Source organism: Canis lupus, chromosome 16, assembly GCF_048164855.1.
Source record: "Canis lupus baileyi chromosome 16, mCanLup2.hap1, whole genome shotgun sequence".
NCBI classification, from domain to species: Eukaryota; Metazoa; Chordata; class Mammalia; order Carnivora; family Canidae; genus Canis; species Canis lupus.
In genome coordinates this window covers 34299439-34326823 of record NC_132853.1, presented here as the reverse complement: position 1 = coordinate 34326823, position 27385 = coordinate 34299439, and the positions used below count along the sequence as shown (strand labels likewise).

The 27385-nt window shown below is 39.1% G+C and overlaps 1 protein-coding gene across 13 annotated transcripts in view; it reads right to left on the bottom strand.

Moving 5' to 3' along the window:
• Window positions 1-1289: 1289 nt before the first annotated feature.
• The window catches only part of SPAG9 (sperm associated antigen 9), a 145930-nt gene continuing 119834 nt past the window's right edge, over window positions 1290-27385 (bottom strand). For 8 of the 13 annotated variants that reach the window (XM_072780017.1, XM_072780018.1, XM_072780020.1 and 5 more), the window contains 12 exons: window positions 25662-25880; window positions 25186-25378; window positions 23775-23900; window positions 22423-22503; window positions 21366-21433; window positions 19181-19329; window positions 17817-17988; window positions 15580-15693; window positions 13658-13696; window positions 12544-12720; window positions 10188-10337; window positions 1290-4847 (listed from right to left, as the gene is read on the bottom strand). In XM_072780017.1, coding sequence (XP_072636118.1) covers window positions 4732-4847; window positions 10188-10337; window positions 12544-12720; window positions 13658-13696; window positions 15580-15693; window positions 17817-17988; window positions 19181-19329; window positions 21366-21433; window positions 22423-22503; window positions 23775-23900; window positions 25186-25378; window positions 25662-25880 — 1604 coding nt within the window. In that variant the 3' untranslated portion in view covers window positions 1290-4731. The remainder of the gene's footprint in view (window positions 4848-10187; window positions 10338-12543; window positions 12721-13657; window positions 13697-15579; window positions 15694-17816; window positions 17989-19180; window positions 19330-21365; window positions 21434-22422; window positions 22504-23774; window positions 23901-25185; window positions 25379-25661; window positions 25881-27385) is intronic. The other 5 variants (XM_072780019.1, XM_072780021.1, XM_072780023.1 and 2 more) reach the window with 1 other exon arrangement.

Here is a 27385-nt window from a genome sequence, read left to right as displayed (position 1 = left end):
CTGTATTGGGGCCCCTGGGTGACTCAGTTGGTTGGGTGTCTGACCCGATTTCGGATCAGGTCACGATTGCAGGGTCATGGGATCCAGTCCCATGTCGGCTGTGTGCTCAGTGTGCAGTCTGCCTGTCCCTCTCCCTCTGCTCCCTCCAACCCTTCACCAGCCACCGATCCTGTTTCTCTCTCTCAAATAAATAAAATCTCTAAAACAGATTTAGATCTTAAATATTATGGAAAAAAAATAAAAATAAATAAACAAATATTATGGAATATTTAAGATATCCTGAGAAGTCTCCTAACTATAAAACCTTTCCTAACAAATTTGCCACTGCAGAAAATTAAGCCCATGCCCTTTGTGGCCGTCCGAGTTCTCATGCCTATGCAGAATGGGTGATATTTGGGGGCTGGATGAGGGTGAGCTTGGGCACTTGAGCAGTTATTGTTCCATTAAGGCTTGAAAGACAGTTTCCTCACTGGGTGGGACTTCAGGCCACAGTCTCTGTGCTGAGGACAGCCCCCAACAAAACTATAATGAACATATCCTTTCCTGTGCTGCTCGCTCCTCTGGCTTCTTCTAAGACTGGCTGGATCAGTAAAATGAATGAGGCTGAAAAAAATTAATCAGTTTCCAAAACAATGACTTGGCAGGCCCCAGAAGACCAAGGGGGCAGTTAGGTAAGGTCCTGTAGAGCAGGAATGAGCCAGGTTATTAATTATACTCTAGAGCATCCAACCTCAACTGGATGGATCGCTGTGCCTTCATCAAGTGAACTAGCCTATTAATATGCTGATTGGGGCTACTTTTACTGTCGTGTCAGAGCCCCACATTTCCTGTAAACAAAGTATACAGGATTGGACTAAATACCACTGCTCTGAATATGGATTCACACTGTGCTACCACATGATTAGTTTTATAATCATCCTTCCTTCCAGAGTCTCTTTCATGCAAATGGGTCACAAATAAGCACAGTGTATTATTAACATCTACATTACAGCCTGCTTCTCATTACTGAGTCAACATGGCAACTGGTATGCCTTATATCATGTGTGGGTTGTTACTCAGCACACCCACATTTCTAGAAAGCCCTATTGTCTATTACTCATTTGAACATGTGAGCCAAGCAATCATGTTCTTCATGTATTCCCCCCACTACTCACCTTCAGCCTGAGCAAATGGCGACAGTCCGTGCTGTCATGTTTGATGGGGGAAGATTATTATTAGATTGTTGAATAAAAACCAAGTCCAGACCCCTAAGAAAGGCAAAACCAAAACAAAATACACTGGACCTCATACATGTTTCATATACATATTTATATATATTTCATGTACAAAGTTACATTCCGAACCCCAGGGGTTCCATAATAGAAATAAATACTGAAATAACTACATTGCTAAATGAGCTTTTTGCTCATAGAAATGAAGCCTCAGCCTCTAAGAGACAACAAGTGGGACACTCTAGAACCCATTTTTCAGATTATAGAGGCCAGTAAAAGTCTGGATAAAATGTCTAGGACAAAAAACAAATTCAGAACATAAAATGGTTAAAATATATTCAAATATATTGAGAAATGTATGACAAAATTAATAATAAAAACTTAATTTTTAAGAGAAAGAAAAAGACATTTAGTGTTACAAAATAGCATAACCCTGTTAGAAAAGCATTTATGATTTCCACATTTAATTCTCTCTTCTCTACTCTTCCCATGTTATAAACTGGGGCCAAATGAGTCCCTTTCTCAACATGATCAATTAAGAAGAGCCCTAACTCTGCTTGAGTCCTTTGGTAACGATCATAATACTCACAATGAAATAAATATTCAGTTCCACAGCATTTGCAAGAAAGACGCACATTCTTTAGGACAGTTAATGAGACAATTGTTTTGCTTTGTTTTGTTACTAAGGCAGCCTATGTTAAAGGGTCTATTCTCAAATGCAGTTAGACCTTTACAAGAAATGAACAATGCAGCAACTGAGAGCATGTGTTTTAATCTTTTCTATGCAAACACACTTAATTTGAAAAGTTATGTGCTGCATACTTTGTGCTCAAAATGTTTTAAACTCTCAAAAAGCTGCATCTATTAAGATATTCGTTCCTATTTAAAAAATTTAGATCCACACAGGTTGGAGAAAAACACTCTCAAAACAGTGTTCTTCAAGAATATTCTCCCTTTGCCTCACAGGGATTTCAACCTGCATTTCATAGTAAGTGTTAGGTTGGTGTACAGGATACTTTCATTTTTGTAGATGAGCAATGGTCGAGCATCGGCAATTTCACATGGTTCAACCTCATACATAACCCAAGAATAACAAAACGAGAAAATTCTTGGGTATCCCTTATTTCTTCCAACTAGGGGAAATCTATATTTTTTTACATGGAGAGACCAACTTTTCTCTATCCTTGAGTTGGTAGGTACAGGAAGTATGCACCAACCACTTTGCTGCTTCAAGAAGCTTACATTCTGGTTACGGAAGCAACTGTTACCACCCTGACCAAAGTAAATGTTACAAGAATATAAGCCTATTATTGGGGGAATGGGGAAAATAAAGCAATCTGTGGGAAATATCCAAATGAAATTACAAATATAAGGACAAGCCCTTAAAACAACTTGTACAGGCATTTGTCTCTAGTCCCTGAAGTTATTAACAGGGCGACAGATAATCTGACAGCTTTAGATAAAATAGCTACACCCCTATATTCCTTATGTTAGAGCCAGTAAGTTAAAAAAGATCAGAACCATTGTAACATGTCTGCATTTTTCATCTTTAACCTCCTGATTTCCTAAATTACATTTGGTCATACAAACATGTAAAAGACTGAACAGCAGATGGAGTCTTACTCTGGGATGCTTACTTCTTGGGACTAAAATTTCCAAACACTTTGGTGTTTCCTTTTTCTGAATTTATACAACATTCCCCCAAAATGTTTAAAAATTTGGGGGTTTTGTTTTTTTGTTTTGTTTTGTTTTTAGGTATTGCCAAAAATGGCTTGGATTTAAAATAAAAACATAGCTTCTCAGCTATAAGTGGCCCAAGTTTTGGTGCCTTGAAGAAAAGTGATTGAGTAGTTCAAGCAAAAAAGCATCCTTTTAGTACAGCTTTTACCAAAGGAGTTTTTCCTTCTGGCCATCTAAAGTGGCCATAAATTTATTGTGTACACAATGTGCTTCTAGACACATGTGGCCAAATGGCTCCAAAGGCCTCCTCCAGCTCATTAACTCCCGTGTATTTATAATCTAGCTTGATCCTGTAGATGCTTGAAGGACAGTGGCATACTTTTTTACAAACATGTCTGTATGACATTCAGAAAGAACAAATCCCTGGCACTTAAGAACACTTACACAGTCTGAGGCCTGCGTGTGCTTACTTTTCCTTCAAGTAGTCCTTCTGATAACTGGGGGCCTTTGTTCAACAGGCTTAGATTTTTAAAAAATAACACTTAAATTTATATTCAGTTTTGCTTAAAGAAATGGTAAATAACACATTTTCAAGAAGCTGGAGAGGGAAAAACTGCAGCATAACGGTTTTTGAAAACTTATGAAACAAGAAAGTCAGTTAAACCCAGAGTCAGTTTTTTTAAATGGTCAGTATACGCAAAAAAGATGAACATGTTGTGGGCTTTTACTTTATGGTATCTTGGCTTTGTCTTCTTCCCTTTCATAGTTTTCCTTTTTGAAGATGGCATTTTAATCTTAAAAGGGCACAAAAGCTTAAAGGTGTCATTTACATACAAAATATCAAGTGCTAGCTGTTCTGTAGTTTTACATAGAACAAGAAAAAATACTGTTTCTCACCAAATCCCTTATTCGATCCATAGGCCACTCTATCACCACTGCAGCTTTACTCTTATTAACTGGTAAGAGCAGTCCAAGAACAACTGGTAAATAAGTGAATTTTTTACATGGAAAAAATTCAACCAACTACCACCATTCACTGATACAAGAACCCAAAACACAATTTCCTTAAAAAAAAAATTCTTCCCATTGTTGAAGTGATCTTCTGAGCCTTATAAATAATAAACCTTTCAGACACGTCAGTATGAAAATGAGACTAGTACTCAGAGAGCAGGCCTCATAAACTTTAGAGCTCTAATAAGTCAGAAACAGGAAACTTTTATTTAAATAGTGTAGTCTTAATTTCTTTAATATAAAACCCCCCAAATCTGATGAAAACAAGGTTTTATATACCATATAAACAAGATTTGTCAGATTTGAAAGTGAAAGTTAAAGTAATTTACAGTTAGCTTTTAGCCCCCTGGGACATTTAGAGAAATCCTGAAATCCACCTGATACTAGCTTGTGTCAATTTTATAATACATTGGGAAAAACTTTATTATTGTACTTAATGGTACAATTTCACTTACCAAGTGTTCCCATTAATTCCATTATTAGTGACAGCTAAAAAGTGACCCCATCAAACAAAGTGAGTGACATTAACTGTGGCAGAGTAAGCCACATCTGGATTGCTTTTGGTAATTTACCAGTTTGCAGAGAGTAAACATTCTTTGATTTGTTCATAACATACTGAAATTGCCTATAACACTGGTGCAGTAAAACAGCTAGTTCCTGTATTGTTACAGTAGGACAGGTTCTGTAATATAAAGTTAACAGGAAAAAGAAATGCTCACACATAATGTGGTGAAACTAATTTCACATAGAGAGCATTAAATAAAGGGGCAGAGGGAAAATAAACCATGCAGAAGAGACAGCTTCCCCGTCTCCACCTGTTCCTATGTGCTCACTCACTGCCATACATCACTTGCCATACTATCAGGTGACTCCTTTCTGCTTTGGCGACAGAAGGTTCAAGTGGAAGATCCTCTCCAAGAAGTTCTGATTCTCCACCTTCATCACCTGGGGGATGATAACAAGAACTCAAGTTAGGTTGAGCATGGAATATGCAGTCCAAAGGACAGCAGATAGAATGTCCATGGTTAGCCTGTGAACAGTACGCACAAAGGTTGGCCAACTCCCATTTTGGAGAACACAGGACAAGAAATGACATAAATCAGAACCCTCACTTGCCCGACTTCTGAAAAGGTTAATTCAGTTTTCAGACAATAAAAGTGAGTTTACAGTACTAAATTAGAAACCCATCCCAGTATGTCTGCATACTGAGGTTAACAGAAATGAGAAGCTAAAAAGGAAAAGCTGTCCGACCCTGTGTTCATCCAAATGGACAGAGTCTACTCTCATTTATGTCAAACTGAGAAGTGAGACTAGATAAGCCTAGATAAGTGGAGGTGTGGAGATAGAGCCCACACCCACAAACTAGCTAAACCACACCCACACACACCCACAAACTAGCTAAACCCAAACAACTCATGTTTGTTGTCAGTGACAATAATGCTCTCCAATCAGAGATAACCAATACAGGCACATGGAAACAGAAACTGCCTCCCTGCAGCACTAGGAGATGGCAGATTCATCACACAAGAATACACTCAGGGGGATCCCTGGGTGGCGCAGCAGTTTGGCGCCTGCCTTTGGCCCAGGGTGCGATCCTGGAGACCCGGGATTGAATCCCACATCGGGCTCCCAGTGCATGGAGCCTGCTTCTCCCTCTGCCTGTGTCTCTGCCTCTCTCTCTCTCTCTGTGACTATCATAAAAAAAAAAAAAAAAAAAAAAAGAATACACTCAGATTTTTGTTTTTTAAGATTTTATTTTATTTTTAAAAATATTTTATTTGGGACACCTGGGTGGCTCAGTGGTTGAGCATCTACTCGGCTCAGGGTATGATCCTGGAGTTCCTGGATCGAGTTCCATGTTGGGCTCCTCACATGGAGCCTGCTTCTCCCTCTGCCTATGTCTCTGCCTCTCTCTCTGTGTCTCTCATGAATAGATAAATAAAATCTTTAAAAAATAACAAAAAATAAAGATTTTATTTACTTATTTGACACATGGACAGAGACAGAGAACACAAACAGGGGGAGTGGTAGGCAGAGGGAGAGAGAGAGAAACAGGCTCCCCACAGAGCAGGGAGCCTGATGCGGAGCTTTATCCCAGGACCCTGAGATCATGACCGGAGCTGAAGGCAGACGCTTAACCAACTGAACCACCCAGGTGCCCCTAAGATTTTATTTTCAAGTAATCTCTACACCCAATGTGGGGCTCGAGCTCACCACCCTGAGATCAAGAGTCGCAAGCTCCACTAAGCCAGCAAAGGCCCCTCTATATTGGGTTTTTCTTCCCATGATTTTCAAGTTTAGGATAGATTATGAATTAATGGTGTATGGTAGAAATGAAGGCACAAGGCCGAAGCCACAGAAGGCTATAGGTTCTCCTAGGAATAGCTGAATGAACTGGATAAATGAAGTCCTGACTAAAGACACTGCTCCCCAAGGGCCAGGGCAAGCAAACCACACTCCTCTCTACAACGTACATCCCTAGTTTTGCTGTTGCAGACCAGGGTTACTCTGACACAACTCAGTGACAACTGGTCTCTGGGGTGGATTCTTCACCAGAATCCTACATACTTATATACCAAGGGGCAAAGGTACACTGCTGATCTGCTAGTTTTGCCATGTATCTCACCTGAATTTCAGCTGGTTAAAAGAAAACATTGGTAGTGTCAACGAGAAACTGGCAGAAAAAAAAATCCCTAAAAATTGGCATTTTTCTCTGCAGGCCAAATACTCCTTAACCTACCTCTTCGTGACCCTTTCACAGCAATGTCCAACTGTGTAGTGGAGCACGATCTCAAAGATTCAAGACAAAATCCAAGAATGTAAAAAAATTGAGTTTGGTTTTTAAATTTTAAAAAATTACAATGAGGGATGCCTTGGTGGCTTAGTCAGTTAAGTGTCTGACTCTTGATTTTAGCTCAGGTCATGATTTCAGGGTGGTGAGACCAAGTGCCAGGTTGGGCTTCATGCTTGGCATGAAGCCTGCTAAAGAGTCTCTCCCTCTTCTCCCTCTGCCCCTCCCCACTAAAATAAACAAAAAATAAACTAAAAAATAAAAAAAAATTACAATGATAATGACAAATTAGTTGGCAAGGTTAAAGGCTGTTGGTATTTGAGTTGCTTTGTTTTAAAGGTTCTACTGTTTAGAATCACCATTTCCTAGGGCTCTACATCTTACTTAATTAAACCACTGAAACTAGAAGACTGGTGATAAACAGGTGACAGGGATTTAGAGCACATCTGTTGTAAGAAGCATGGGTGATGGGGTCCCTGGGTGGCGCAGAGGTTTGGCGCCTGCCTTTGGCCCAGGGCGCAATCCCGGAGACCCGGGATCGAATCCCACATCGGGCTCCCGGTGCATGGAGCCTGCTTCTCCCTCTGCCTGTGTCTCTGCCTCTCTCTCTCTCTCTCTGTGACTATCATTCATTCATAAATAAATAAATAAATAAATAAATAAATAAATAAATAAATAAATAAATAAGAAGCATGGGTGATGTATGGAAGTGGAGAGCCACCAGACTGTACACCTGAAACTAATACAACACTGTATGTTAACTACACTGGAATTAAAAAAAAAAAAATATGGGACTCATGGGATCAATTTTTCATTGTTAAAATATTACAGGAAACTAAAATGGAACAAAAAGATCAAATTTGATTTGAGAAAAAAAAAAAAGTATACTTACTATTAAAATTAAGCCTGTGCTTTCCAGGCTGGATTAACTAGAGATATTGACAAACCTGGTTAAACAATTTTTATGCTGTTTTCAGGATCCACAATGGAAGGAGTTTCCAGTGGACATGGAAAAACCACAGATTTTATTAACATACTCCTTAGTATGGTTCCAAGTGCCATGTTTCATGCCAAGTAAAAGCTGCCCTAATCACCCCAGCTAAATGGAATCCCTTTCTATCAAGGAATTCTGCACCAATAGTCATTCATTCATTCATTCATTCATTTATTTATTTATTTATTTATTTATTTATTTATTTATTTATTTATTGTCAATTATTTAAAAACATTTTGAAGCAACTTCATTCCTACTAACACCACTAGAATCAGTCAATTCCTAAATTTCACAGTAACATCCCCCCCTTAAAAATGTATAAGTCTTTTGCATCAGATAGTCTGGTTTATACTAATTATATGCGGCACACTGTCATTTACATGGCCCTAAATTTTATACTACTTTCTTATAGAATTCAACAGCCCCCAAATCCCTCCCTTCTGAGATATACCTAAAGCCCAGCAACCATCTTTGACCTAAGACAACTCCCAGCTCCCAATCTCCTCAAGGTCAAGGTGATGCCCAGCATCAAACTCCTCCCTCTCTCCCCTCCAGGTCTGCTTCTTCTGTTCTGGTAGTCTTTTTTTGTTTGTTTTTTAAAGATTTATTTACTTATTTATTCATGAGACACAGAGAGAGAGAGAGAGAGAGAGAGAGGGAGAGAGGCAGAGACACAGGCAGAGGGAGAAGCAGGCTCCATGCAAGGAGCCCGACGTGGGACTTGATCTTCGGTCTCCAGGATCACACCCTGAGCTGCAGGCGGCGCTAAACCGCTGCGCCACCGGGGCTGCCCTGTTCTGGTAGTCTTTATCTCTGAGTAAATGGGTCACCTCACCTTTCTCCACATCCTATTAGTTACTAATTCCTCATCATGCTGTTACTGCCCTACTCAGTTTTTCATTTTTTTCCTACCTCATTTCCCTATGTCTAGTTTTTTTTTTTTTTTAGATTTTATTTATTTATTCATGAGAGATACAGAAAGAAAGAAGCAGAGACACAGGCAGAGGGAGAAGTCAGCTCCTCTCAGGAAGCCTGGTGCGGGACTCAATCCCTGGATCCGGGATCACGCCCTGAGCTGAAGGTGAACACTCAACCACTGAGCCACCCAGGCGTCCCTCTGTATGTCTAGTCTTATACCTCCAACTCATCTTCTACACAAATCTATTCACATTGCTCTTCTATTTAAAGTCCTCTGATAGTTTTCCTTAGCTTTAAAGATAGAAGTGCATTAACTATAGAGAACAAACTGATGGTTACCAGAGAGGAGGTGGGTGGGAGGATGGGGGAAACAGGTGATGGGGATTAAGGAGTGTACCTATTGTAATGAACACTGGGTGATGTGTGGAACCGTTGAATCACTGTATCATACATTTGAAACTAACACACTGTATGTGAACTATACTGGATCAGAGAAAGGGAAGGAAAGGAAGGAAATACATACATACATATATAAAAATATAGAAGTGCAAACTCCTTAATTTCGTATATAAAGATCTTCCATAATCCAGCCCCAATCCCCCCTTTCTAGATTTATCTTTGGTCAAATGCTCCAGCCATTTAAAAATACTTTTTCTTCATTCAAGATGGTTTCAACATTTCTAAGCAAGCCTTTCTTTGATCAAGCTATCTATTCTCTTACCTTGGAATGCCAATCCTCAGCATTCCTCATCCTGCTCATTCCCCAGCCCAATTCTTTAGACTACCACCATGCAGATCTATGTCAGCTCAAGCATCATGTGTTGCCTCTGTCCCTGCCCCACTCCCTGACCCCCAGAACACCTGTAACACTTATCTATTAACATACTGCTATCTCTGCACTCTTCCATAATCTGCTGGAAGGGATCTTTGATTTGTATCTGCATCTCAAGCTTAAGACTGACAGGCACCTAGCAAATCATGTTTGTAAGGTGAAAAAAAGAACAAACAAAATCCATATTGGTACAAACACTACTGTATGAAGTATTTTTATTTCTCCCTTTTGTAGGTGAGGAAACTAGGCTTCAGGGAGGCTGAATGATTTGCCCAAGGCCTTCTGATTCCTTATCTTATACTCTTCACATACACTTCCATATATGATCCAATCCTGTTTTCTTTCTTTTTTCTTTTTAAATGGTGGGTCATACAGGTCAACAAGAGTCTTACTTTTCATCAAATTTTATTTGCAGATAATGCAGGGTTGTTTTTTTTTTTTTAAAGTAATCTCTATACCCACCATGGGGCTCAAACCTACAACCCCAAGATCAAGAGTTGCATGCTCTTCTGAGCCAGCCAGGCACCCCAAATCTTGCTATTTTCAAATGCTCCTTCAAACAAATACACTTCTGTATAAAAAACTTAAAAAAAAATAAGAAAAAAGGGTAATATAAATTTGTTTTCTAAGTCAAGAATTCAAAGAAAACCTCTTAAAAATCACTTATCAGAGTAGTTTCTTGTTTACTATGAGTGAAAATCCAAGTTACAGAACACAGTGGAGATCAAGCTCCCAGAACCAATGACTTACCCATTCGGAAGTCAATGTAGCCCTCTCCTCCACTGATGACGAGCATAGACTTCAAGGGCGTCTGGCTGCCAGGCTCCTGTGTAGATGGCCCTGCCTTGTCACCTGTTAGATCTGTGCCACTGCTGCCACTTTGTGGGCTGATGACTTGACCTATTTGTGCAAGAACAGAAGAGGATGGTACTTACCACAGACTAGGGTGGGGAAGACTCATTTTCTCTGAAAATTTTCAGAAAATTGAACAAAAGGGTAAATATATTCTGATACAACCAAAGTCCTAGGGATGCCAGAAACCTCTGCATGATCATAAAATACCTGTAAAGGTCATAGGAAGTAAATTCGAAAATTTAAGTAGAGCCCTTTTGTACCAAAGAAGGAATGGGTCCAAACCTATTCTGAGATCTGGGTGGCTAGGCTGGTCTTAGCTGCCTGCTTTAGACTATTACAGTCTACATCTTTTGATCTGAGGAACAGTAAAGGGTGCATGTGCATTTATGTAAGAGACTGAGAAAAATCTTCAACGTAAGCCCTACGAGTTTGGATATTCATAATTAATATTTAAATATATTTCAAATCCATAGTTTTTCTCTCATTATTTAAGGAAAGTATATCTTATTTGTAATTTAGATCATGCAAATAAAATTACTGGTAAATGTGCCATTTACGCTAAGTTTAAGTTGTAAGGCAGAATTCCGTGAGCATGAAATGGCAAAGACACCTTTAACATGCAATAGTTTAAATGAACTAGATTTTTATGTATAAACATGAACAAATCTCAAAAAAATGAGAAGCGAGTTGGAGAATATATAAGTGACATAACATTTAAGTTCAAAGACAGAAAAAAAGACTACATATTGTTTAGAGACTTGTTCAAATATAAAAATATAAAAACATGGGCAGGATACTCATCAACTTCAGGTCAGGGGTAGCAGATGGCAGGAAAAGTAGAAGGGAATGGGATTAGAGGAATATAAAGGAGACTCAAAAAATAAATAAAGGAGACTCAAAGGGGATTCTAAGACCCTTTTTATACAAAAGCAAAACAGTATTACTATCAGGAATTCCATTTCTAGGAATTTATCCTAAGAAATAACTATATAAATATACAAGGTGTATGTTTCAGGAAGCTCATTACCATGTTGTTAAGAATACTGAATAACTGGTTAGGGAACAATGTGCCAGACCTATACTATGGACATTTAATCACTTGATCTTTAGAATACCCTCAGGAAAATGAGTATGAGTATAATTTTATGTGTCAACTTGACTAGGCTATAGTGCACAGATATGTGGCCAAACTCCATTCTAGATATTGCTGTGAAGGTATTTTTTTTATAATTAACACTTAAATCAGTGCATTTTGAGTAAAGTAGATTATTTCTCCATGGTGTGGGTAGGCCTCATCCAGCCAGCTGAAGGCCTTCAGGAAAAAAGGTCCCCCAAGGAAGAAAGAACTCTGCCTCTAGACTGCCTTTGGACTCCAGGGGCAACATCAACTCTTTCTTGGGTCTCCAGCCTGGCAGCCTACCTGCAGATTTCAGACCTGCCTGCCCCTATAATCAATCACCTGAGCCAATTCCTGAAATTAAATCAATTTCACATTCTTTCTCATACTGTATTGGTTCTATGTCTCATGTCCAGTGTCACACAGTTGGTGTCGTAAAGTCAGAGTCAAACTTTGTATAACTCCAAAACTTGCATCTTATGGGGGAAAAGAATTCAAAACATGGGTCCTGCTTGCAGAAGGTCAGTCACATCAGTTTAGTATTCTTTGTGGACAGAACCTTTTTCATTGGACATCACCACTACCAACTTTTACTGGATAGTGCTTTATAGTTCCGAAGTAGCTTTGTTAATTTTCATAACAAATGAGGTCAAAAAAGCAGAGATTAGTCGTGTCCACTTAGGAAATGAAGACAAGTATCAGAGGTTAAGTGACTTGCTCAAGATAACTACCCAAGTGGTGAGGCAGGGACTCCTATCTGCTGCTCTTTGCCATAACACTGAGAAAGGCAACATAGCACATTCCCGGTCTCTTCCTGTATACAATCTTTCTGGCCATCTCCTTCACTAGGCCCACAACTATTTCTGGTATTCTGCAGTGACAAAATACTATCACTGCTTTTCAAAAGCAAGGTCTCTTAAATAAAGATTGACAGGTTTGTTTTGGGGGAGAAAGATTCCAAAACAATTTCGTTCAAATATCCCTATAGTGCTTTATCCATACCTCCATTATAACTTATCATATATTATACTGGAATTATTTGTAATTCGAGTTCTTAGCTTTAGACTAGGTAGTGGAACCAAGGGATAGAAGAGATAATTATATGCAACTTCTCAACAGAGTAATCTAACTCACCTGGGACTGCCACAAAGAATTTCACAGCATCTTGGTGCCCATGGAAGCAAAGCTGTGCATGTGCCATTGAACAGTAAGGTATAAATGTCCCGGGAGTCACTTTATCACTGTTTTCATCACCATATACTCGGATTACACTTCCAGGACGATTTCCTGGTGCTCCTGAGGTTTTATTTGCTGCAACAGAAAAACCAAAGACCAAATATTTTCCCCTAGGAAATAGTAATGATGCAGGATGTTACTGGTTAATCCTTATGATACTATCTAAAAGCTACAGCCAGTTGAGGTAAAAACAAGGGCAGCAATGCCAACTCAAGATAAAGCTGGAAAAAAAGGTAACATAGCATGCTAGTTATTTTTAAGTACCTCAGTAAATGGAGTAGGGGATTTTGCCAGTCTAGCAGTAACTAAGCTTACTTTTTAAAAACACATCTATTAATTAAAAAAAAAAAATCTTAGTTTAAAAAAAGCCCAGATTTGAATCTTAGGCATGTCTGTTTTATTTTTATTTATTTATTTTTAAATCCCCATTTTGGAAGACTAACCAGTTACAGTTTACAGTAAATGGGTATATTGTTAAATTAAAATTTCATAGTTTTATCTTCTGATTTTTCTCCCTTCTGGTAAGAATATCTCCCTTGAAGGGGTGGTAAAAAGCTGTGTTTAAAAGGATGCAGCCACTACAATAGAGTAGTTTTCATTTATACCAGCTTGATGGCTTGCTGCATTATTTTAGAACAACCAGACTCACAAAACATCCCCATTCCATGGGCCAGTAAGTGAATGAAAGAAACATGGTCGATAACAAGAGTAAACAATGGATATTAATGACAGTTTTAAGAGATGTTTCGTGTTTTTATTGGAAGGAAAACAAAGTCTGGAAGAAAGTTCAGCTGCAACAAAAGATGATAAATACACTAAGCCGTTGAGCAGTAGTTTGGTGGCCATGTAACAAGTATTAAAAAAACAAAACCAACAGAACATCTGCTGCGATGCAGTGACTGTGAGTGGATGGCATTTAGGAACATTCAAGAGGGCATCTAGAGCCGGAGGACAGCCTCCCAGTGGCCATCAGAAGCCAGGAAGAAGAGCTGGATTCAGGATCTGCACTTACCCCTCAGCCCCAGTAAGCGTCCCTGGTGGAGGATTACGGCTACAGTGAGAGAGGAGGAAAGGGACATGGGAGAGGTGCACGGCAGGGGACAAGCACTACCATGAACCTCTGCGCTTGCGGCTTCTCCTCTATCTGCTCACTTGGCATTCCAAGCACCTGACTACATTAACAAAATCCAACTTGGTGTAATACCAAGTAACATGGGAAGTTCTTATCAAAGCCTCTATAGAATATCTGCTCAAAAAGGACAATTTGATTTACTGTGATTTTGCTTTTCTTAATCATAAAGCAATTTCAGAGAATAAGAATTGAATAAGGAGCATTTCCTAAATGTGAATATTTCCCCTTTTTCTTTTTTTTTTTTGGTGTGGCAGGTGTTATTGATCTAGAGGAGGAGCGCTGAGCACAGCCTGCCCCATTTCCCCTTTTTCTTTAAGAAATCTTGTTCAAATTGCTTTGTTAAAATAGAATTCTCTTTTATAATGAAGTAAACTCATGTAGATTTCTAACTACTTGCACAAAAAACAGGTGGAATTAAGAACTTAGGTTCTTGGGACGCCTTGGTGGCTCAGTGGATGAGAGCCTGTCCTTGGCACAGGGCATGATCCTGGAGTCTTTTTTTTTTTTTTTTTTTTTTTTAATTTATTTATTCATGAGAATACACAGAGGGGAGAGAGAGAGAGAGGCAGAGATACAGGCAGAGGGAGAAGCAGGCTTCATGCAGGGAGCCTGACGTGGGACTCGATCCAGGGTCTCCAGGATCACACCCTGGGCTGCAGACGGCGCTAAACCGCTGAGCCACTGGGGCTGCCCCTGATCCTGGAGTCTTGAGATCAAGTCCCACATCGGGCTCCCTGCATGGAGCCTGCTGATCTCTCTCTGTCTATGTCTCTGCCTATCTCTCTGTGTGTCTCTCATGAATAAATAAAACCTTAAAAAAAAAAAAAAAAAAGAACTTAGGTTCTTGTCCCCATTCTCCCTAAAGAAAGATAGGGCAATTTTGAGGTGTTTAGTTATCAACTTATTCTCTGGACTTATGGCACTTGTTTTCAAACCATTCCGGCCCATGAATTCTGTAACACAAAAATGCTCATTTGATGAATAATCAATGTAATGGAACATAATATGAAAAACATACAACGTACATTTTGTTCAAAAAACTAACAATAATGAAACAATATAAAACACATACAAAGTACATTCTGTTCATATCCTTTTCACATACAGGAGAAATGGCTTATCTCCAGTATAACCAAACGCTTGCTGACCTAAGAAACTTTTCCCACATCTTGTAATCCTCAAATAAGCTGAGTGGAACATCCTATAGTAACTGCCAGGGAGATGTGAAGAACCAGAATGATTCTAGGTCCTATTTCTGGACATTGATGTACTATCACTGGAGGAAAGTTGAACCTCCGCCTTTCTTTTTTCTTTTCTTTTCTTTCTTTTTTCCTTTCCTTTCCTTCTTTCTCTTCCTTCCTTCCTTCTTTTCTTTCTCTCTCTTTCCTTCCTTCCTTCCTTCCTTCCTTCCTTCCTTCCTTCCTTCCTTCCTTCCTTCCTTCTTCTTTCTCTCCTTCCTCCCTCCCTCCCTCCCTCCCTCCCTCCCTCCCTTCCTTCCTTCCTTCCTTCCTTCCTTCCTTCCTTCCTTCCTTTTTTCAGCCTTTATTTAAACAACGAAATAGGACTATGATTCCTGAACTGAGAAAAGGAGCTTCTCACAATAGAACATTTTTAGTTATGGACCTTGGTCCTGACACATGGACACTGTTAATGTGCTACAGTTTATAAGTTTTGTAGAAGTAATGAGAAAACAATAGTTAGGTCTTTGACCCATACCAAAACCACTCCTTCTGCATGAATTCTGGACACAACTACACCCTGCAACTCTTTGCACTGTGAAAGTCAGCTAAAAATATACTTACTTTCTGTCAATGGGATGGAGATAATGACACCGTTTCCTGTCCCCACCCATAAACGATTGCAAGACACCATAAGAGCTGTGATCCTCACAAAAGAGAAGCCCAGTTTTCCAGTACCTGTACAATGGGGGGAAATTTTTTTGAGAAACTAGAGCACATAATGTTTTAGGTTCCAAATCCTTCAAAAAGACTGGATTATCATAAAAGAGAGGAAATGTGACCAGAGCTGGTTGGATGTTTCCTAAAGGTGTACATCAAAGAGAACTTCCAGAGGATCCCTGGATGGCTCAGCAGTTTAGCGCCTGCCTTCGGCCCAGGGCATGATCCTGGAGTCCCAGGATCATCGAGTCCCACATCGGGCTCCCTGCATGGGGCCTGCTTCTCCCTCTGCCTTCTCTTTCTCTCTCTCTCTCTCTTTCTCTCTCTCTCTCTCTCATGAATAAATAAAATCTTAAAAAAAAAAAAAACAAAGCGAACTTCCATTAGACTTTATCACCTGTCTGATAACTCATGGTAAATGGAAAAAGAAAATTCTAAAGTAGCTGACATTTCATTATCATTCAGAAAGAAAATACTGTTGATCAGAAAGTATGACACAGATTTATTAGGGAGCTGCTAAACCAAACCCCAAACTAACTAAAAAACAACAAAAACAGAGTTTGCTAGATTGGAAAATCAAATGTCCTTTTGTTTTTGTAAGCTGAAAGAGTTCTGCTTTGCCTTAAATTTCTTTGCACAGATAAAAACAATCTTTAACAAAATTTACACTCTTTCCTTGTTTATATATTTTGTCCTATAGCAGTTTAGAAATTTTAGGATACCACAGACATATAATTTAGGGAAAATGGATGCACTTTTTTTAATTGAGGGGAATTTTTAAAACTGAAAGGAAAATTCTTAAACAGATAATAATATATCTGATAAATATCATTTAGTTACTCACAAAACTGAGAATGATCACAGATGGTGTTAGAAGTTAGAAGCAGCCTAAACTATCAATCAGTCTAAGCTATAGATATTTAACCTATGGTCAAAGTATATTCCTGAAATTGGGGTGCTGGGTGGCTCAGTGGGTTAAGTGTCAGACTTGGTTTTGGCTGAGGTCATAATTTCAGAGTCCTGGGATCAAGCCCACTGTAAGGCTTCATGTTCAGTGCAGACTTTATGTCAGATTCTCTCTCCCTCTTCCTCCTCCTCCCTCCCCTCCACCCTCTCTCTCTCTATCTCTCTCTCACACACACACATAATCTCTCTCTCTCAAATAAATAAATAAATAACATCTTTTAAAAAGTATATTCCTGAAATTAGCCTGTGTTTATGACATTCCTAACACTCAGAGTGTTAGATCAGGTGCCGAGGATACAGCAGCAGGGAACAAGCCAGATATGGTCCCTGCCTTTTGTGGGGCTTCTGGTCTTTGGGGGAAGAGAGACAACAAACAAGAATCAAATAGTACTGCTGCAACCACAATCATGATAAATCCATGAAAAAAAGTATTAGAGGACCCAAATCAAATTAGGAATGAGGAGAGGTCTGCTCTCCATGTGACATGTAAGCTATGATCTGAAAGCCAAGTACAAAGGGACCAAAAGACCTCCTCTGGCAGAGGACAGAACATGTGGGGGAGGAGGCGCCTGAAATGGGAATGCACCTGGTGAGCTCAGGGCAGTGGGAACAGACCAGAGTGAGTGAGGAGAGAGGTCCAGGCCACAGGACTGGTTTCTCCTGGTGTTATCACAAAATGTCACCTCATCTCAAGGAAGGAATATTCTAAAAGTGATTGGTGTTACATAAGTATGTCATGGTGGTATTTGCACATTGGTTACTACTTAGAGAACACACTTGAGTGGAAACAGAGACCGCTTAGGAGGTTCACAATTATCTGGAGGGTGGGGGGTGGGTTGGGGTGGGTGGCCTGGCCTACAGGGATAATGGCATAGATAAAGAAGTAACTGATTAAAGATATTGGGGGGGGGCAGATTTGACAGCTCCCAGTGATAAGAATAGGTGTGGGGAGTAAGAGAGGAGTCAAAAATGATACCAAGTTTTTTTTTTTTTTTTTTGATACCAAGTTTCTGTCAAAAACCACAGGGTACATGGAGCATCTGCCTGACACTTTCAGTGATAAGAACTCACTAGTCCTGAGGCAACTTATTCATTTGTTCTACCTAGCATTTGAGACCATTTAAAAATAAAACATTTTCTTCAACTGACAAAGGTAGAATGCTTTGGAAGCTTACCTAACATTTTGCTTACATAAGGCTCAATGTCCACATCCTGTAGGTGTTGATAAGTGTGTGCATGATAGAGACGAAGTGTGGAATCCAAACGAATAGAGACCCACACACCGTCACCCACCCATGCAAGCTGCCGCACCTGGCTCTCCTTCCTGGGGTGTGCATCAAATGATTTCTAGGAAAGAATGTTCAATCACAATGTTACTTTAAGTAGGAGTTCATGTTTAAAAACTGTGCTATAATTTGCACAGTTTGGCAGACTATATATTAAAAGAGGAGCGTAAATATTATTTACTAAATAGGATTACTCTCACATACACAATGCTTTTAACCCCAACTGCAAAACTAAATGAACAACTTAAGGTGTTAGATTTCAGCACTTTGTAGGATATCAATTTACCAAAGTAATACTGGCACATCCAGACTCTGATTATCAGTGTTCAACAAAAAGACTGAATTTGGTCTCAGGATCTTGTACTGCTGCATAGCAATGCATGAACTAAAAGCTGATATATAATTAAACAAAAAGGAACGTATATTGCTGTGTGTGTGTTTATCTGCACATAGGAAATAGATATGGAAAAAGAAAATCCCACCAAATGATTAACTTTGGGACTTCCTAGGAAACTGAATGGGATTTGGCACAAAGGGATTAAAGACTTTTACCTTAAAATTTTCCTGCTGTTTTTCTTAATAATTAGAATGAATTCATATATTATGGCAAAACTTTTAAGAGAGCAATGCTAAGAGATTTTTATCTTTACCATAAGTTGCCACTGCAATTGTATTTCTCAGTTTATGACACACTTATGGATTTGCCTGGATCTACATGGGGTGGCAGAGAGGTGGGAAACCTCCCCCCATACAACCCACACATAACTAAACATCTTAAGAAACGCGCATCCAAATAATACACATATTGCATCTATGGATATTCAGACACACACTTAAACATTCATGTGCGGGGCAGCCCTGGTGGCGCAGCGGTTTAGCGCCTCTTGCAGCTCAGGGTGTGATCCTGGAGACCCGGGATCGAGTCCCATGTCAGGCTCCCCGCATGGAGCCTGCTTCTCCCTCTGCCTGTGTCTCTGCCTCTCTCTCTCTGTCTCTCATGAATAAATAAATAAAATCTTAAAAAAAAAAAATTCATGTGCGAATCCTCCTTTTTTATAAAACACCACCACTTCCCACCAGAGTCAGAAGTGGCAAGAAAGGCAAAGTAACACAGAAAAGCTGTCATCTAATCCATCACTAAAATGCCCTAAAACACAGACTTGGAAAACAGTTTCTAAAGAAGCTAAATATAATCACAGTCTTCAGAAAACACAAATTCAGTAAATGCGGAAAGCACGGTTAAGTTAACTTACCTCTATTTTCATAGCTTTCGGCTGGACCACATAGATTTTGTTCCTATAGCCACACCAGACTTTGTCATGTACGACAGTCATGCACCGGATGGAATGGTGAGGCCGTCCAAGGTCTAACAGGTGATAGTTTGACAAATCCCATTGCCCATCTTCAAAATAAGAAATAAATTATTAGTTAATGCATACTACTTTTTAACACAAACATTCCATTTGGGGTACATTAATAAATGTATTGATGATGCACTGCAAAATACCACACAGTTTATCTTTTCTTTGTAGTGACTGATTCTCTCATTCTGTCTACTGCAAAGTTGGGAAAGAGATCTTAGTGGGGATCTGGTCCAATGAGCCACCCACTGCCTGGATCTCCACACTCACTACAGCAGAGATGTGACTGATCAGCTGTAAGTTATCTGTTTATAATATTAGTTTAAGAATTAGAATGGATTTAGTATTATTTTTTTAGATATTATCTCTCTCACTTGCATTTTGATATATCTCAGGCTGATGTTAAAGACAACACATTGCTAACACTTTAGGAATCACACACGATCATTTTAGTGACGAGAGAAATACAAATGAGAATCAGCCACTGGAAGCTTGCGTTGTAGACTCTACTTGAACAATTTTGGTGAAAGAAAATGTACTGCCTCACAAAGCAGCTGGTACCATCTTCCAAAAGCTGTAACTGTCTGAAAATTACTCCCCATGCCCAATTAGTTCAAGTCTGCCTCCTTGTTTGTCATTGCCCATCAGTCTGTTGCTTTGCCCAAGGGACACAGAAGAACCCAGTCCCACTTCTTTGCTACTGCCCTGTTTTCTCCTCTCAAAAAAAAAGCACTTGACGTGTTCTGTACCTACTCCGGTTTATAGACCCTTTGTCCTAACTCCATTTTGTCCATGTTTGTTTAATCTGCTATCTGCCAGAGTGAAGCAGGATTATCACCAGCCCTGTTCTGGACATGGATTTTTAGGAGGCTGAGAGTAGAGTACAGTAACCTTTATTGAGTTGAGGGTCAACCTTTAGGTATTTTTCATTCTTCAGACATGTTGCCTCCTTTTTACTCTTCTGAATCCCAATGCAAAACTTCACATTTAAACTTACTGTCTTTTGTCTGTTCTGTCAATATAATTTTGTTTATTTTTTTTTAAAGATTTTATTTATTTATTCATGAGAGACACAAAAGAGGCAGAGACACAGGCAGAGGGAAGGATGTGGGACTCGATCCCAGAAATCAGGGATCAGGCCCTGAGCCAAAGGCAGACGCCCAACCACTGAGCCACCTGGGCGCCCCCTGTCAATATAATTTTGGAATTCAGCTTGCCAAAACATTTATTATTACATTTTGTCTAGGCTTTTGTATTTATTAGCTGACCGACCACAAAGTGACTAAAAGCCTCTGTGCCTCGTTTCCTCATCTACAGAATGAGAATACAATAGAACCTTCATAAGTTGCTGTGAGGATTAAGCTCAGATAAAGTTTACAAAGGGTCTGAACAAGGTAAAAGAAAGTCCCTTCACTCTTTGATGATATGGAATCATTACCAGCAATCTCTAGGTACCAGTTACAAAGACAACTAATTATCCTCTACCCTTTATTTTTCCAAGCCCCGAAAGATACGACACTTTCAGTGTGGCTATGTTTATGGAGTATTTTCCTGTTCTAGCAATCTAGCAAGTAGGAAATGATTACTTTTGGCTGATACATGTACCAAATCACATGCTCACTTCCCTAGTTCCCTTAACTCAAAGCAGGCTCCACCACCTCTCTTGTCTGCAGATGATAGTTACATCAGTTTTAAAGAAGTTATAGAAATTATAGGACATGAAAATGATTAAACCATATCCCATTAAAAATTAAAAAACCTCCCAAATATAAGTGGATACAAATTAGTTTTAAAATACTGAAAAAAAAGAAAGAAAAAAGAAAACCTTCCCTCTCACTAAATTTCTCCTAAGTGTACTAGTGAGAAACAAGAGCCTCAATATCACATTATGTCAGAGTACCTTGAAATGATAAACTACATGTACTCACATATCTACTAAAGTCATATATTGTTAGTATTCAGCTTACATCTTTATTCTTTCTCCTATTAAGTATCGTTTCTTTAAGACACAGGCCAATCTACTAGAAAATGCTTTTGCAAAGCAATAAACTACACATATTATATGTTCATAACTCACCAACTCCTCTGTGAAAGATTGCAAGGGTGCCATCAGCCAGGGCCACTAACACAATCCCTTTCACGTGTCTGCAAAAAGGAAAAGGGATTTCAGAACTCTCCATTTGGGAAAGCAGAAGAAACCACATGCTACTGAACTAGTTCAGGGGCTCTCAGAGGGCCAATGTGTGACAGACAAGGAGCTTATACCAGAACCTAAAGTATATATATATATTTTTTTTTCTTAAGTCATCTCTATACCCAATGTTGAGACTCAAACTCATGATCCCTCCCCCAAGATCAAGGGTCACATACTCTATATTGAGCCAGCCAGGCTTCCTAAGAATATACTCTTCTTTGAGAAAGTCTTGCTATGAAAATGTCAGCTGAATTAAATCAACAGCCTGTGTGGTGACTTCCTTGTTTCACTTCCTGGCCCCCCCAAGCTTCTGTCTTTGCAGAAGGGCTACACGGACCAGAGACAGATGCCTTGAGTGGAACTAACAGTCAGCTCTGTGGACTTCAGAGTTTTTGATAGTGACACAGTGAAAAGGACTAGTGAATCAATGCCCTAGTCAACACGCTCACCAAGTCTAAAGAGTACATAAATTAATAGGTATTAATTGGTTCTTTTTTTTTATTAAAAAAATTTTTTTTAAAGATTTTATTTATTTATTCATGAGAGACACAGAGAGAGAGAGAGGCAGAGACACAGGCAGAGGGAGAAGCAGGCTCCATGCGGGGAGCCCGACGCAGGACTCGATCCCAGGTCTCCAGGATCATGCCCTGGGCTGAAGGCGGTGCTAAACTGCTGAGCCATCCAGGCGTCCCGGTATTAATTGGTTCTATGGTGAGGAATCAACTTGGCAAGTTTGACTTAAAGCTCTACTTAGGAACTATTTTACTTTGCAGTGAGAGATTCAATCTCACTCAGCTTCTCTGCTTCCATAAAGGGGGGGGGGTGAGGAATCTGGTTACTGACATAATCATGAAGCACACGTTAGCTTTAATAGTCTTAAAAGATAGTTTATACCAAAATACATACTTTTAAAAGGAAGAATTTCTAAAATAAAACTTACACAATACTGAGAATCGAATCTTTAAGTTTAATAGAATGGAGACATTTCCTCCACTGGGCTACAGATGAATGCACATACAAACTGCAAGAACAAAATCAAGACTAGTAAGGCATAGAGAAAACCAAGTCATTGCTTACATCTAATAATGACCACAAAGTTTCCTTAGGATTAAAGAGTAACACAAAAATCTTAGGAAATAACCACAGGGAGAGTTTAATGCAAAAAAATAAGCTGGTTAAGCAAATAGAAACATAGAAGAGTGAAAAGCCAAAACTAGAATAATGCATGGTCAGTTAGTTTCAGGTTACCACATACTTCAGAATCCTTGGCTAAAATCCTTTTTAGAAAATCATTTTACTCTTCTACTACACCAAAATATAACTTTCTGAGGACAGACTGGTTTACATCTGAGAGTGGCAAACACACTCTATGGCCCACAAGCCAAATCTAGCCATACGTCTTTGTATAGCGTGCAAGATAAAAATGGTCTTTACATTTTTAAATGGTTGGAAAAAAAATAAATCATGTATATTTTATGACATCTGAGGATTACAAGAAATTCACCCTTCAGTGTCCATAAACTGTTACTGGAACACAGCCACACTCATCTACTTATGTACTGTCAATGCAATGGCAATGGCTGCTCTTGCACCACCATAGCAGAGTTGACAGTTGCTGCAGAAATTATATGGCCACAAAGCCTAACCTATTTCTTATCTGATCCTTCATAGAAGAGTTAATTGGCCCTCCATTTTGTAGTATTAAGGCTCCTATGGAAAAGATGCACTAGTAATCTTGCTTAATCTGTAGAGAAGCACAATTTTCTGAGACTCCCCATACTACTAGAACGTGAACCAACTATAATGTTAGTTACTATCTCATAAGCTTTCAGACTGGGATCTGTCCTGGTTTTCCTAGTACATTTCACAGTTACATTCAGAATGGAACTGGGCCTTTTTGCAGCCACATGGATTAATTGTTGGTATTTCTTGAACACACTCTAGCCTATATAAGCCTTCTGTGCATCAATAATTCTGCCTCTGTGCTGTTCAGGATCTTGTTTTTGGATCAGTCAGATTCTAAAGTTTTATTTGCGTCTTCTTCCAAGAATATTATATAAAGGATACATTCTGTGACAAAGAACTATATGATTTACCATTCATAACTAATGTAAGTCCAGTTTATAAGGTAATTAGGATCACCTCAAAATCTGTATGTACATAAAGATCTCTGCTTTAATATGTACTTTTTGTTGTATGCCTATGCACTACATTTTACTTATTTATCTTGTGATTCCAAAAGCAAAAATAAAAAACTAAAGACACTCTAATATTAAAAGAATTGGCACCTACCAGCCATTCTGAGCTCCAAGCCACATAGTTGGTAAAAGGCTACTCATTTTCTGGGCTTCCTCTCTCACCAGGTCTTGTTCATTTGGCAATACTGATAACTGATCTTTATATGCATCTGAATCATTACTGGAAAAGGTAAGGAAAATAAGAGCATCTGAGTATGCTTAGCTACAATTTTCAGGGACAGAACATTTCCATATTTCAGTTTGTTTTTTTTTCCCAACAATTGAGGGGAAAAAAAAAAAAAAGAAAAGCCAATTTTTTTTTAAAGACTTTATTTATCTATTCATCAGAGACACAGAGAGAGAGACAGAGACACAGGCAGAGGGAGAAGCAGACTCCCCGCAGGGAGCCTGATATGGGACCCAATCCCAGGAACCCGGGACCACGACCCAAGCCAAAGGCAGATGCTTAACCACTGAGCCACCCAGGTGAACCCCTGGAAAAGTCAATTTTAAATGCTTATAACAAATATTTCAACAGTTGTACCTGAAATGACATTACCATACTAGAGAGAATGACGGTGCAGATAAGGGAGGTAAGACATAGTAATACAGCAGTTAACATCCAGGCTGTAATTATGATTCTCCCTTAGGGATACTTTGAATTTTTAAAGTTTTTTCTCAGGGGAAAGAAGACAAAGGGATGGTGTGTTTTAAGACCACACACACACATACACATAGGATCCTAGAATCAAGCCCGATATCAGGCTCCCTGCTCAGCAGGGAGTGTCTCTCTCTCTCTGATAAATAAATAAAATCTCTAAAAAAAAAGAAAAAGAAAAAGAAAAAGATAACTGGGCTATCAAATTCAAAACAGACAAACCTATTTCTAAAAAGATGACTATTCTTAAATTAACAAATCTTAATAGACACTTGATTACTCTATAAACTAAGAGGAAGACTATTAAATTGTAAAAACAATCACATTTAGATAGATCACCATAAGCTTTCTATAGGCCCAGAGAATGCAGAAAATAAAATTAAAGAATTCATTAAATGGGCCTATAGTACCCACGATTTTAAAGGAAGAGCTATTTGCCAGAAAACCAAATTTTAAAAAGTCAGTCCAAGCCCACATGGGAAATCTAACTAAACTGTAGCTAACTGGAGCTGGAATGAGGAGGGCTGGTAAGGAATATGGCACAGTTACAATATGAATGGAAATGAAAAAACAAGTCATATCAGAGGAGAAAAAAACCATGAGAATTTTGACTAATGTCTTATAGGCAAGATTTTTTTTTTTTTTAAGTGTTAGAAGGTATAGAGAACACCTGAGGGGAGAAATCCAGAGCAGATGCAGTGGAAGGAGAGATGGAGACCTAGTGGAAACACTGTGGCTGCTGGAGAGGATTCTGGTTTCTCTTTATTTGAGTACTTTTGTTTCCTAAGTTGCTGACCCATCTGCATACCTTGACTGATACACTGGTGACAGGTCTTCTGGGATTTGAACTCCCAGGGGATCTGTAAAGACATGCTCTGTGTATACGCCCGGCTGGGAGGTGTCCACAGTGTCTTCAGCTGACCCTGCATTGCCTTCTGTGGCTTCAGTTGCTTCTTCTGCTGTTGGAATATTTTCATCAACCTCGCTATTTTCTTCCTTTTCTACAAAATAAATAAAACATGCTAACTATTCTGAGGTTGAGCTTTTCTCCCAATCATTTCTCCACAAACCACTACTGTAGAATTCCACTCCACCTACCCCCTCCTTCACACTATACCGCGAAATACAGAATTCCTGATTTAAAAGGCATTATAGTGTTACAGTGTCTTCTTTCAAGCTCTTTCATCCTCGTTACTTCAAGATCTAAAATTAAGTAGGAGTTCATAATGAGGCATTTGGAATAGGCTCTGACTCTGTACTGATAACATGTAAGGAAAGTGATACCTGGTGGGTTTTCCGTCACTGGAGAAGCACCATTGGTACTAGGGGAAGTGGCAGCTGCTGTCACACCTTCTGTAGAACAACCAACCACTGTGATGCCCCCCAACAGGCTGTCTGTCTCTGCTGAACTATTGCTGGTCATGCTGCCACATAAAGACGCTTTGTCTACCTGCCCAGATTCTGAAAGTTCTTCTCCTGCAGGGTAGTCTGTTTCTCTTGCTCCTGAAAAACAAGATAAATCTTTTTCTAATAGCTAAGTAAACTCCTATAAAAAGCATTTTCTCCATTAAGGCAACTATAAGTTTGAAATAAGAGCATGCAGATGAGACAAATAGCTATTCAAAATACACTGCCAGGATGGTAACTTTAAATTATACTTAAACGAACCTTCACAAAATGAAGAAGCAGCTTAAGAAATTAAGATAATACTTCTATTACTGCAAGCCTAAGTAAACATGAAAATATCAGAAATGACACCTGTTCTTTTTTTTTAAGATTTATTTATTCATCAGACATAGAGAGAGAGAAGCAGAGACATAGGCAGAGGGAGAAGCAGGCTCCCCGCGGGGAGCCCGATGCGGGACTCGATCCCTGATCTGGGGATCACGCCCTGAGCTGAAGGCAGCTGCTCAACCACTAAGCCACCCAGGAGTCCCTAACTCTTCTATTCTTAGTGAGCTCCTCAGCAGCCACCTAATGAGGTTATAAACAAGGAAATCGGGCAGGCTGGGTGGCTCAGCGGTTTAGTGTCTGCCTTCAGCCCAGGGTGTAATCCTGGAGACCCTGGATCGAGTCCCACGTCAGGCTCTCTGCATGGAGCCTGCTTCTCCCTCTGCCTGTGTCTCTGCCTCCCTCTCTCTCTCTCTCTGTCTTTCATGAATAAATAAATAAAATAAAAAAAAAAAAAAAGGAAATCTAGTATCTGACAATTCAGTAAAAAAATTTTTTTTTAATATCAAGAGTACTACTTGAAGTATGGACTTCTACCACCATTAACTGATCACCGTAGGTGTATACAATGTCTTAAGATATTAATAATACATTAAAACTGAGCATTTACCATATAAAGATAAATTTCTTCAGTTTTCTTTATTTAGAAGGCTGTTCTTATTCATAGCACATTAAAATATTGTGTTGTATCAAATTTACCATTTCAATGTGTTTAAGTGTACAACTCAGTGGCATTAATTACATTCACAATGCTGTGCAACCACCACAACTATCTATGTTGGAAACTTTTCCAACACCCCTTGCAGGAAATGTGTACCCATTAAATGGTAATTCCCTGTCCCCAGAGCCTCCCCCTCCCCCTTGGTAATCTCTAATCCACCTGCCTTTGTGAATCCGCCTAGTCTAAATCGCTCATGTAAAATGGAATCAGGTAAAAATTGTCCCTGTGCATCTGGGTTATTTTGTTCAGCATGCTTCCAAAATTAATCTGTATTGTAGTACATAACAAAATTTCATTCATTTTTATGAGTAAATATTCCATTGTGTAGACATATCATGAACCCCCATAATTTTTAAACCAATGTTTTAACATAATATTCAATCCAGAACTTTAGAAGCCTTCTCTTACTAATCAATCTAAACAGCCCCTTGCTCTTTGTCTACCAGGCATCTTCTCATATTACCATTATTGTATTTTCTTCACAATATTTGAAAATATCTTGTTTAGTTATTTGTTTCCAGTTTATTTTTGGTCTTCCCCAACTAGAACATAACCT